The sequence below is a fragment of the Choloepus didactylus genome, chromosome 1, assembly GCF_015220235.1.
Source record: "Choloepus didactylus isolate mChoDid1 chromosome 1, mChoDid1.pri, whole genome shotgun sequence".
In the NCBI taxonomy this organism is placed as follows: Eukaryota; Metazoa; Chordata; class Mammalia; order Pilosa; family Megalonychidae; genus Choloepus; species Choloepus didactylus.
The window spans coordinates 1,192,681-1,204,381 of record NC_051307.1 but is presented as its reverse complement, the minus strand read 5'-3'; the positions used below and the strand labels follow the sequence as shown (position 1 = coordinate 1,204,381).

The following is an 11,701-nucleotide window of genomic DNA, read 5'->3' as shown; positions in this document are numbered from 1 at the left end:
CTGGGGGGTGGGGGCAGGCGGGGAGCCGCGGGGTGCGGCCGCTCCAGCAGCCCTGCGGTGACCCCATTCACCGTCTCGAAAGCTGGGGAGAGTCAGCGGGTGCAGCACCGAGCTCTCAGGGTGCTCCTCCCAGGTGGGGTCCGGGGACCCCCAGATTGTGCTGACGTTCACCTCTGCGGGGCGGAGCTGCAGGGGGACAGCGTGGGGCCCCACGAGGGAGCAGCGGGACCCACAGACTGGGAAGGGGAAGTGGGGCCGGGTGGGCAGAGGACCCTGGCCCTGAGGTTGGCCCCCCGGGGGGCCTGAGCCGCAGCCCCCAGCCGACCCCCAGGGCTGCCGGGGAGATGGTGGCCGTCCTTGCAAGGTCCTTCCCTTCTCCCTCACTGCCTCAGGGCCAGCAACCGGGGCGATCCACAAATCCTTGAGCAGGTCTCCAGTGGTGGCCCCGGGCCCGGGAGGAGACGGCCCCCTCCCCTGGGAAGGGCTCGGCCTCAGCACCTGCCCCACTTGCCCCGGTAAGGAGCTCCCGGAGCAGCTTCGAGGCCCAGGCCGAGCAAATGGGAGGAGACGCCGGGCCTGTGCTGGCGGAGGACCGGGGAGGGGGTGGGGGTCGCCGTGAGGGTTACTCTCGGCCTTTGCCGAGACGGGGAGGGCTCCGCGGTCCCTGAGCAGCTCGGCGACACTGTCCTCCAAGGGCCAGGGCTGGCGTGGGCGCTCTCGGGGAAGCAGGCCCCGCAGTGCCAGGGGGTGCCGGGGTCCGGGAGGGGCAGAGGCCCGATGGCAGCATCGAGCCCCCGGCGTTAGGCAGAACGGCACTGGCAGCGGCTGCAAAGCCAGGCTGGCGGCCAGAGTGCCTCGGACATGGGGCTGGGCAGAGGCTGGAGGACCTGGCATGATGTGATGGGCTTGGAGCCGGCAGCCAGCTAAGCGCCTACTTGATCAAATCACAAGGAAGAGCAAGAGTGTGCAACAGCGGAAGGGTGGGAAACCATCGTATCTCACAGGGTTTCCAGGTTTCAGCCAGATTTCAGACTCGGAATCCATTCCCCGAGTGGATCTGGGACTCGGAATCCGTTCCCTGAGCTGGAGGTGAGGTCTCAGCCACAGTGCCCCGTGTGTAAACGTGACCCTCCATTCTCCCCTCCTAGGGCGCAGTGTCCACTCCTTGGGGTCAGTGCATCCTCGGAACGGTGGCCCCTGACCTGTCAAGGCTGCTGGACTCCGTCTCACCTGTACCTGGACGGTGCCATAGCTGGGGTGAGGGGTGCTCCGCGGTGGCCAAGTGATGCCCAGAGCCCTGACTTGTGTCCATCCCACGTGGGTCTGGTTGACGTGCAGACCACCCCGTCTGCTTCCTCCAGCCCGGAGTGCACAGCTGGAGGGTGACGTGGTGCTGGAGCACATCTCACATCCGTCCTCTGTCCCGGGGAGCAGAAGCCACCTGCCAGGAGGGGCTGAGCCCTGAGACGCGGCCCTCCTGCCCGGAGCAGCGGGTCAAAGCAGCGCCAGGCCCGGCAGCACTGCGGAGATGAGGGCCCTCGAAGGCGTAGAGGATGCGGCCGGGCGCCCCCCGTCTCTCCTTGCGGCTCACCTGTGCACCGTGGAGGCCGTGATGGGTGGTGGGCGGCTGTCAGCCCCAGGAGCCCCGGGAGTGAGGTTGCAGCGGGAGCAGGTTCCCCCTCTTCTGCCCAGCACATCCTTTCTGTCCCCGTCAGGGGTGGTGGGCAGGGCCGGGTGGGGGCGCAGGCCTGTGCTGACTCTCCTCCTCTCAGGGCGCCGTGGCCGCAGGGAGCTCAGCGCCCCGATCCTCCACAAAGCATCTCGCTGGCCCCCGCGTGGGTGACGCGCCCGCCGGAGCAGGTGGGCACAAGGAGGCACCGGCCCCAGACGTGGCTGCCGGGGGCCTGGAGAGGACCCCCGAAGGCGCGTCGGGACCTTTCCCGGGTGGGTGGCAGAGGACGGCCCGAGCCCCTCTCCAGTCGGACAGAGACGCGGCGCTGGCGGGGCGGGGGCTCTGGAATTTGGGGGCGGTGTGGGCCACGCTGGGGGTGACGCTGCCCTCCGCGGAGCGCGGTTGGAAGGTGGCCCGGGCCGGAGTGGGCCGTGGTGCAGCAGAACCCACGGGGCTGGAGGTGGGAGGCGGAACCGGCCGGTCACGGAGACTTCAAGGCGCTGCGCGCCCCATCGCGGCCGAGGGGCCTCTCGGGGGTCAGGCGGTCTCGGGGCCGGGCACCCCAGCTCCACCTCCCCTCCGCCCACTCTGGGGTGAGGTGCACCAGGAGGCCGGCCTCGGGCGTCCCTCCCGCGGGCCCCCAAGTCTCCAGCCGTGGTGGCGTCAGCTGAGTCGAGGTCTCGTCGTCCACGTCAGGCCCCTGCGGAGGAAGTGCCCAGCGTGGCCCCTGAGGTCAGCTCCCCTGTGGGAAAGCCGGGGCCGGAGGGGCCGGGCCGCCTGCTCCACCCGCCCCCGTGCAATGTGGCGGCAGACGCCGCGGTTCCAGAAGGGAGCGGGGGGCGGTCCCTGCCGACAACCCCAGCGGAGCAGCCCACCTCCCTGCCCTCCTCGGGGGAACGCGCGATGGGAGGGCCAAGGTGTTAGCAGCTGCGCAACCCCCCGCCCCCCTGCCTCCCCGCTCCCTTGTCCCCCCCACCCCACCTGCGGGGCTCCACGTCCCAGGGGTCTCTCCACTCTGAAGTGCCCACACCAGTGGGGCCTCTGCTCTTAAATTCTCTTAAAACTGAGGATTCCCCCTCCTGGGTGTCCCCCACCCCACATCTCCCCCCTCCTCCTGGGCATTCCCCGTCCCCCACGTCCCCTCTCTCCTCCTGAGAATTCCCCGTCCCCCACGTCCCCCTCTCCTCCTGGGTGTGCCCCACGTCCCCCTCTCCTCCTGGGTGTCCTCCATGTCCCCCCCTCCTCCTGGGTGTTGGCCGCAGGCCCCACATCTGTCTCCTTCCGGCCGAGATGCTCTTGGACACAGATGCAGCCTGGCATGTCTGCAGCGGCCTAATCAAATATTTACCCTCCACGGCACAGTCAAGGTGGAGATGGAGGGGGACACTCTGTCTTGTCAAGTTGTAAACCCAGTGGCGCCACATCCAAGCTGGGGGAAGGCCCGGGCAGGGGCCGGCATTGGGGGCGGCCAGGGAGCTGCGGACAGAAACTCCCCAGAATGGCGGCTGGGGCCTCAGGGTGCCCCCAGCCCCAGCGCACAGAGCCCATATCCCTGGCCCGCAGCGGGGGTCCACGCTCCTGAGCCTTCAGGGCTCCTGCTGGGGGTCGGCCCTCGCCTGGTGCCCCTGCATCCGCAGAGGGCTGGCTGGCGAGCCGCGGGCCTCACCTGGGGAGGGGGCCCTGGGGCCCAGGCCATGGCTGGCTCACTGTCCTGTCGTCTATCCCCTCCTGCCCCTCAAGGGCCCCTCCACTACCCCGCTGGGCCTCAGCCAGGAGCCGTGGGGAGAGCGTCTGGGCTGCACACAGCTCCGCAGTGTTGGGGCCACACCCCACTCACGGAGGCCACAGAAGTGGGGGTGTCACCTCCCCAGGCCGGCCCTGTTCCTGCAGAGCTGAGGACGGGTGGGGTGGCGAGGCTGGGAGCTGCTGTCGGGCACTGCAGCTGGGTTAGGGGCAAGTGCAGGGTGCAGGGTTAAGGTCAGAGGGAGGGTGAGGGGCAGGGTTGGGACCCCGAGGGGCTCAGGAGGCCTCGGGGTCCTTTCTCTCACACCTGAACCTGCTCTGCCAGGACATCCCAGCCTCTACCTGCAACGTTTGTGTAGACTCTGCCTTCCCCAGTGTCATTCCCTGCCCCAGCCTTGTCCACGCCTGGTTGTTCTCTAGAATGTTCTCAGAGCCTCCTGGACGGATGTCTGCGTCCACCCTGTCCCGGCCTCCCCCCTTAGCCAGGAAGAGCCTCTGGTCAGCGTCCCCTTTCTGCGCCAAACCCCCAGCGTGGCTGCCGCGAGCGCGGCTCCTTCCCACAGGGGCCGCCCGGCTCTGCCCTGAGACACCACCTGCCTTGCACCTGCTGCGTTCCAGGACGGCTCCAGGCACTGGGGAAACTGCTGGACAGAACAGCGGAGGCTCTGACCACACAAGGCCCTCAGTCTCCCGGGCAGACGGCGACACACCCAGCAGAGAAGAGACGAGGCTCGTCACGTGGTGATGTGCGAGGCAGGGACGCATCGAAGAGCCGGGTGGGCACCGAGGCCAGGCGAGCCAGGGCGGCCGGGGGTCCTGCGGGGGAGCGCATGGCCACGGGGGCCTGTCCGGCGAGGCCCGTGGGGGCTGGCGTGAGTGGAGGGGCTCCGGGAGTGTTGGGGGCCTCACGAGATGCTGACTTTTACTCCTGGAAACAGGAAACGTCATTAGTTTAAAAAAAACAAAATAGCTTATAGAAAAATAAGTAACTAAAAATCATAACAAAGGGTGATGCTCTAGTATCCTTAAATAATTTTATTTTTAGTACGTGACACTCCTCTGCAAAACCCAACTGAAATCTGTTTTACGTTTCTCTGAGGAGCAGATAACACATTGCCCCAGACCACAGAACGCCAAGAGAAAGAACAAGTCCAGACCCCACGGCTGATTCCTTAGCGTCTTGAAGTTCTGCGCGTAAGAAGCAGAAGGCAGACGCGAGCGAAGAATCGGGAAAACAAAGCGCAACATCAGGACGAAGGTTTACGTGACTCCGCCTTAGTTTAGTTCCCTTCCTCCCTGTAGAAGCCCCCGCTCACAGCGCGCCCTGAACGGGTTCCGGGACGGTCCCCCCATCCCTCGCTGTGCCCTCGCAGGGGTCACCTCCCACCGAGCCATGTCCCCCTCTGTGGGCGGAGCCGGGCGGCCCCTGTGGGAAGGAGCCGCGCTCGCGGCAGCCACGCTGGGGGTTTGGCGCAGAAAGGGGACGCTGACCAGAGGCTCTTCCTGGCTAAGGGGGGAGGCCGGGACAGGGTGGACGCAGACATCCGTCCAGGAGGCTCTGAGAACGTTCCGGAGAATGCCTGGGCGTGGACGAGGCTGGGGCAGGGAACGACACAGGGGAAGGCAGAGTCTGCAGAAACCTTGCAGGCAGAAGCCAGGATGTCCTGACAGAGCAGGTTCAGGTGTGAAAGGACCCGAGTCCTGCAGCCGCAGCAGCTGGAAGTGGACGAGGTTCACGGAGGGCCTGGGCGTGGGCACTGCCTGCAGGTCTCCGGGGGATGCTGAACACGGGCGGGTGCGCACCGTCTGCAGTCGGGGGCAGGTCCGCCCGGGCTGGGGGCGAGGGCAGGGCTGTCGGTACAGACAGCGTCAGAGCCTGGAACTGAGGGACCGCACCCCGCGGAGGTGAAACAGGTGGGGAGGAGGGGGCTGAGCCCGGGTCCCACCACAGAGCCGGATCCTGGGCCCCCATGGAGGCTGAGCCTGGGTCCCCCCTGGAGGCTGAGCCCGGGTCCCACCACGGAGCCTGATCCTGAACTCCCATGGAGGCTGAGCCTGGGTCCCACCACAGAGCCTAATCCTGGGCTCCCCATGGAGGGGAAGAGAGAAGAGGAGACTGATAAGGAGTGGCTGGGGGGGGGGTGGGGGCAGGAGGAAATCCAGGCAGCGCAGAGCCCTGCAGACCCAGGACGAAATGTGTCAAGGAGGACGAGCAGCCAGCTTCGTCAAACTCTGCTGCTGCTCAGTTGGGTAAGACGGAGAATCGGCTGTCATTTTACAGAGCCACGCTCTGTCTCCCCACCCCGCACCCTGGTTCCTGTCACGTGACTCCTCCTGGTGGCCTGACCCCACTGCTGGCCGCTTCTGGTCCCCCGTTGCCAGGTCACTGTGGTTGGACGGCGTCCCTGCAGGGAGGCCAGGAGGCAGCGTCACCTTTGGGGGGCAGCTCCCACGGCATGTTCCGAGCACACCCCACCGAGCAGGTGGCTCTTCCCCGCACACGTGGGGTCTCACTGCCCGCGTATTTCTGCTTCTGTTTGGGGGGAGGCAGCTCTCTTCCTGGTGTGCCCTCAGTGTGTAAGCCCTTGCTCTCCTCTCCTCCCAGCTCTGGGTCCGTGACTCCGGGTACGGGGTCCCAATTGCCACCAGGTGCGCGTGGGAGAGCCGGCAGGGCGCGTGTCTCCCCTCGGCAGGTGCACTCACCTTTCCACAAATTTGTTCTGGAGGAACATTTGCACGTGCACACAGAGCACATGAGCATACACAAAAGTGTTCAGCATTGTAGTGCTTGAAATAGCAGAAGAAAAGAAACCATCCACATTTTCATAACAGCACATGTTTATCCACATATAAAAGCCTAGATGAGCCACACGGTGGGGGCCGTAAGTGTATCTTTATGGGACATGTTCAGTAAAGACGTATATGTATATGAGGTACATTCAGTAACAAAAGAAAATCATAAGCCAATTCTACTTGGGAGCAGGGTGCAAAAATCTAAAATTAAAAACTGGCTAATTGAATCTGATAATGACTTAAAAAATAACACCCCATGGTCACGTACGGTTGTCCCAGGAGTGCAGCGATAATTGAACACGAGGACAGTCTATCTGTGTGTTTTGTGCACTCGCCAGACGCGGCCATGCTGGCTGGGTGGTCTGTGGCTGCTCTCCCAATACCACACGGCTGTCTGTGCAGCATTTTATACGCGTCAGGCAGGTGACGGTTTTGTTAAAATCGTCTCCATCCTTGCTAATTTTTTCCTGCTTGTTCTATCAGTTACTAAGGGAGGTGTTTTAAAAATTTCTGCCTTGATTGTGGATGTGTCTATTTCTTTCTTTAGTTTTGCAACTTTTGTTTTATTGATTTTGACACTGTATTATTAGATGCACACAAACTTAGAACTGTGTGGAAGTTTGGAACTGTGCATGCCCTGGGGGCGTGGGCCCATTGGGAGAAGGACCTTTTGGTGAGGCGACTTCAGATAAGGCTTGTGTGGCTCCCTCAGTCTGCAAGGGTCTTAAACTTATTCTTGAGTCCTTTAGACCCAGGGAAATTCAGACAGAAAGAGAGAAAGCCACAGAGAGAGCAGCAAAGCTGAACATCCCTGGAGCCTGGAGAGCAGGGAGAGCCCAGAGAGGCTGCCGTGTGCGTCACCGAGTGGCGGGATCCCAGGGCCCAGGGTCGCCAGCAGCCAGCCCCAGACACCAACTTCGGGAAGAAAGCATCGCCTTGAGAGCTGCTCGATGTGGACCTTTCTCTAACCTCAAAATCACGAGCTGATAAATTCCCATCGTTTAAGCCAACCCACTGCACGGTATTTGCTGTAGCGATGAGGAAACCGAAACAAACTGCATCTTCCTGTTGGATTGAACTTGATCTTGTGAAAAGAGACGCCCTGTCCCCAGCGAGCTTCCCGTCTGCTCGTTTACTTGGTCTCGTGTCAGCATCACTCGACCAGCACGGTTTGGGGTTGTTTGCGTGGTGCATTTTTTTGTCTCCTTTCCGTTTATTCTCTCGTGTCCTTGTACTGGGTTGTGTCACATTGAATCCTGTCTGACAGTCCTTATGCTTTCACTGGAATATTTGGATCTTTCACATTGGGGTTCAATCTACCACATCAGTACTGGTTTTTCACACCCCCACCCCCACCGTTCTCGGCTCTGCCTTCTCTCTTCTCTTGGCTTCTTTCAAGTGGATTATTTTTTATTCTGTGTTTATCCTCTATTGGCCAATCATACTAATATTACTATACTAATGACACTAATATACTACTATTTATCTAGTACTCCTTCAGTAGTTACCTCCAGGATCATAAGAGGTAGCTTTGGCTTGTTAAAGGCTGACGTAAATTAGTACTTTCCTCTCGTACCAGCAGTATAAGGATGCAGAACTCTTTAGCTCCACTTTCTACCTCTACCTTTTGTACTATGTTCTTATGTATTTTAATTTTACTTGTATATATGTAACCCCCAAGGCATTATTATTATTATTACTTTGTAAGATGGTATTTGCTTGCGTTTATTTGGTAGTTGCTGTCCCTCGCTCTCTGTCCCCAGGCTTCCTCTGGGGTCCTTTCCCTCCTCCCTGACGAGCTCCCTTTGTTCTTGATTGTGGGTCTCTGGGTGACTATTCCCCCTTTCTGTCTCTGTATCACCTCCTTCTTTGCTTGGTTGTTGAATCTCACCTCCTCGTGGCCTTCTGGCATTTTCCATGGAGTCACAGGCTTTTCTCGGACAGTGTGCTGTGGCGTTGGGGGCCCCGGGGTGTTCTCTTCACGTGTGTGTGTGTGTGGGGAGCTTGGGCTCCTGCTCCTGCCCAGCAGCCAGGTGGGAGGTGGCCTTGGCCATCCGAGCCTCGGGCCTGTGAGGGTCAGACCACTCTGGTTCTCCTTGGAGCTCCTACCAGAGCCCAGGGCGTTCACCAGGACCCCTCCTTGCAGGCCCTGAACTCCAGCATCGTCCTTTCGGCCTGTGAAGATGGGGACCGCTACACCCTCAGCTCCCAGAAACGGCCGGCAGCCCCGGGGGAGGAGCGTGCCTTCCCTCTCCTTTCGGACCTTGGCCCTAAAAGTCCTCACTGCTTCGGTCACTCTCCAGTGCTTTCAAGCAGACATTTAAAAATAGTTTTCCATCTTTTCAAGTTGTTCTTGGTGGGAAGGCTGGTCAATGCCACGTAGCTCCATCCACAGAGCCTTAAATTTGGAAACGGCTTATTGTACATTTCAGACAGCCTTGTGTGTGCACACGTGTGTGTGCGGGTGTCACACTTGTGTGCATGTGTGTGCATCTGCATGTGCCTGCACGTGTGCACGTGGGGGTGCATGCGCGCGTGTGTGTAGGTGTGCATGCACGTGGGTGTGTGCGTGTGATATCAGTGTGTCTTCTGGATGGCTCTGCCGCTGTCTGCTCTAGTGCCCTCTGCCCAAGCCGTCCATGCAGCATTGTGGGATCCCGCAGCACCCTGTGACCCAGCTCTGGAGATGTCCGAGCAGAGCCGGGCAGCTGGGGGGTGGGCACAGCCACTGGTGACTGGCTGGGGCTGGGGGAGCTGCCCACCTGTCCCCACAGGGCACAGGGATCCCCTCTTTGGCCACAGGGCTGGGGGCACCTGGGCAGCTGCCAGCACGTCCTCCCAGAGCCAGATGCAGCCCCGGGTCAGCAAGCCCCTGTCTGAGGGACCCCGTTTCTTCTGGCTGGGTCTGCTGGGCAAGCACAGCCCTGGCGAGGGGCTCCCTCCCCCAGCCCCCATTCTCCCCGACGGGTCGAGGCAGGACCTGCATGCAGAGAGGGGTCAGGAGCCAGCTCCCAGCCCACCCTCCTGTGGATGACCTCTGGGTCGTCCTTCCGTGGTAGACAAGCACGGATGTGATTTTGTTTCCTTGGCCATGATTTAAAACACAGAAGTCTAGCAACCTACCTGCTGCATGCCAAGGGGAGATAATCCTGACCTGGATGGAGGCAGGAGGCCCCGAGAGCCAGCAGGGATGTCTCCACCAATGTGTGCTCCGAGGTCCCCGGGAGACAGGACCCCGGAAACACGTCATCACGGGAGGATAAAATGCACAGTGCTGAGCGCTGCCACAGAGCCGTGGCCTGGGCAGGCCTGAGCGCCCCGGACCTCCGCGGCGGGGGCCGAGCACGGCTGCAGGCTGATCCCGCAGAGGGGGCTGCCCCCGCCCACCAGCCGCTCAGGGAGGCCCCCGGGGCTCAGGGGCCTCGAATGGGAAAACGTTCATCAGGGAGTCCGTCAAACAGAGCATACTCCGAAGCGAGGACGTCTGGTTGGCTGGTTTGCTGAGTAGGCTCCCAGGATCGGTCTGGTAGCAGAGCTACTTCCAAAGTTAGTGATTCTACGAGGAGAAAGAAAATCCCTACTCGGAGGAAACGGACACATCTTGACAATCAGCATGGATTTACCTTCTCAAACTGGCTGTTACTGGCCACATTTGCCAGAGAGTTTCCACACCTGCAGGTGAACAGACGCACGTCCCAGGAGCGTCGGCTTTGCTCACCAGCACGGTGCTATAGGAAGATACGACACTAAGACGCGCGTCCCCTGGAGCCGCCGGAGCTGCAGGACGAGCAGGACTTGCAGGAAAGCCGCCCTTGCACCTGGAGGCCCGGCCTGTGCGGGGGGTGCCAGGCTGCTGCAGCCCCCGCCCTCAGCTCATGGGGACCCTCACCCCGGAAGAGGCTCAGCAGCCGATGCCGACTGCTCACCTGGGGCCGCCCGGGTCCCTAGGGCCCCCCAGCCTCCTCCATGCTCGCCTGTCCAAGCGGTCCCCATGACCCAATGTGGCCCCCTCCCCTGCACAGACCGCTGCCCCATCTCACCGGCCGCAGGGCCACCTCAATGACATCCTCTCTCTGCCTGTTCCATCAAGAACCCACCTCGGTGTTTGGCGCCTGGGGTGTCACATAAGTGTTGCCCAAAGTTCAACATGGGGCACGCAGAGGAGAAGGGGAGCCAGCCGTGCATCTACAGGCTGCCCCAAGGGAAGGAACATGCTCCGGGCTTGGCCCCGAGGGCGCATAGCTCAGGTGGCAGCCAGCATCTCCCCAGTGCTCCCCTCACCCCCCACACCCCCGGCGGGCAGGGTTCTTTGCAGAGAGGACCCCGGGGTTGTGTGGGTGGGGCCACCCCTGCCGCCTGCTGGTGCCCCACCACCACCACCAGGAGGAGGCCTGGAAGGGCCCCCGACCCCCAGGCACTGCCCCCTGGTCGGGCACCTCGGTAGCTGCCAAGGGGCAAATGGTGTCCCCACGAGGACCCGGTCTGGAAAGAAGCTCCGGGCTGGGCTGTGGACCAGGCGGTCTCGGTGTCGGTCCACGTTCCGGGGGAGAGTTGGACCTTGGATGGGGAGGGTTCTGGTGAGTGTGGCCCAAAGAGAAAGAGAGAAAGTCACAGAGAGAAGCCAGGCATTGGTGGACCCAGAGGCGCCGGGGAGGCCATCCTGGCCATCGGCACGGGGCAGGGGACAGACGGCCAAGGGTGGCGGCGGCCCCGGGCACCACCTTCTCTGCATTTAAGTCAGTCATACAGGTTTTCTCTCTCATTCTGTCGATTACATGGATTGATTTTTGAATGTTGAAATTCCTTGCATTCCTGGGATGGCTTCTGCTGGTCACAATCGTTATCCTCTTCTACATCGCTGTGTTCAGGTTGCTGGGATTGTGTTTGGATCCTGCCCCACGTGGACAGGGAGACCCACCTGGTCCCGGAGTCAGGGTCGGGCCGGCCTGGGAAGGCGCTGGGTGGGCTCTGGAAGGAGCCGGTGCAGGACCGGGTTGGTTCCTCCTTGAGGATCAGGTGGAGTTCACCAGCGGTGCCCGCAGGCCTGACGCTTTCCCTGCGGAAGGTGATTTCATGGTTTTTGTGTCGGCTTGTTTCAACTTTGGCAGGTTGTGTTTTTCAAGGCGTTGGTCCATTTCATGCTTGTCTTAACTTCCAAATATCAGTAAGATCTTCTTTAATGTCCGCATTTTCATTCCTATGAGTAATTTAGGGTTTTTTTTTTTGTTTTGTTTTCCTCTTGCTTTTTCTTTTTATGTGTTTCAGTTTTATTAATCAATTAAAAGAACCAAGTTTTGGCTTTGTTGATCTTCTGTGTGGTACATCTGTTCTATTTAATTGAGCTCTGCTCTGTTATTCTCTTCCTTCTCCTCTCTTTCAGTCTCATTTGCTCTTCCCACTGCCTTCTCCATTTCTTTGTACATCTGTCAGCCTCGTTGCCTCTTCACTCCAAAAACGGCTGGAGATTGCAACAGGGCTGTTTGGGGCCCATGG

At 61.0% G+C, this 11,701-nt stretch overlaps 1 protein-coding gene across 1 annotated transcript; it reads left to right on the top strand.

The window, feature by feature from the left end:
* The first annotated feature begins 1,528 nt into the window (after positions 1-1,528).
* Positions 1,529-4,000, top strand: LOC119538495 (skin secretory protein xP2-like). Its single transcript, XM_037844765.1, has 4 exons — positions 1,529-1,672; positions 1,773-2,404; positions 3,310-3,450; positions 3,898-4,000. Exons 1-4 carry the CDS (start codon positions 1,529-1,531, stop codon positions 3,998-4,000), a joined length of 1,020 nt encoding a protein of 339 aa, XP_037700693.1.
* The last annotated feature ends 7,701 nt before the right edge of the window (positions 4,001-11,701 follow it).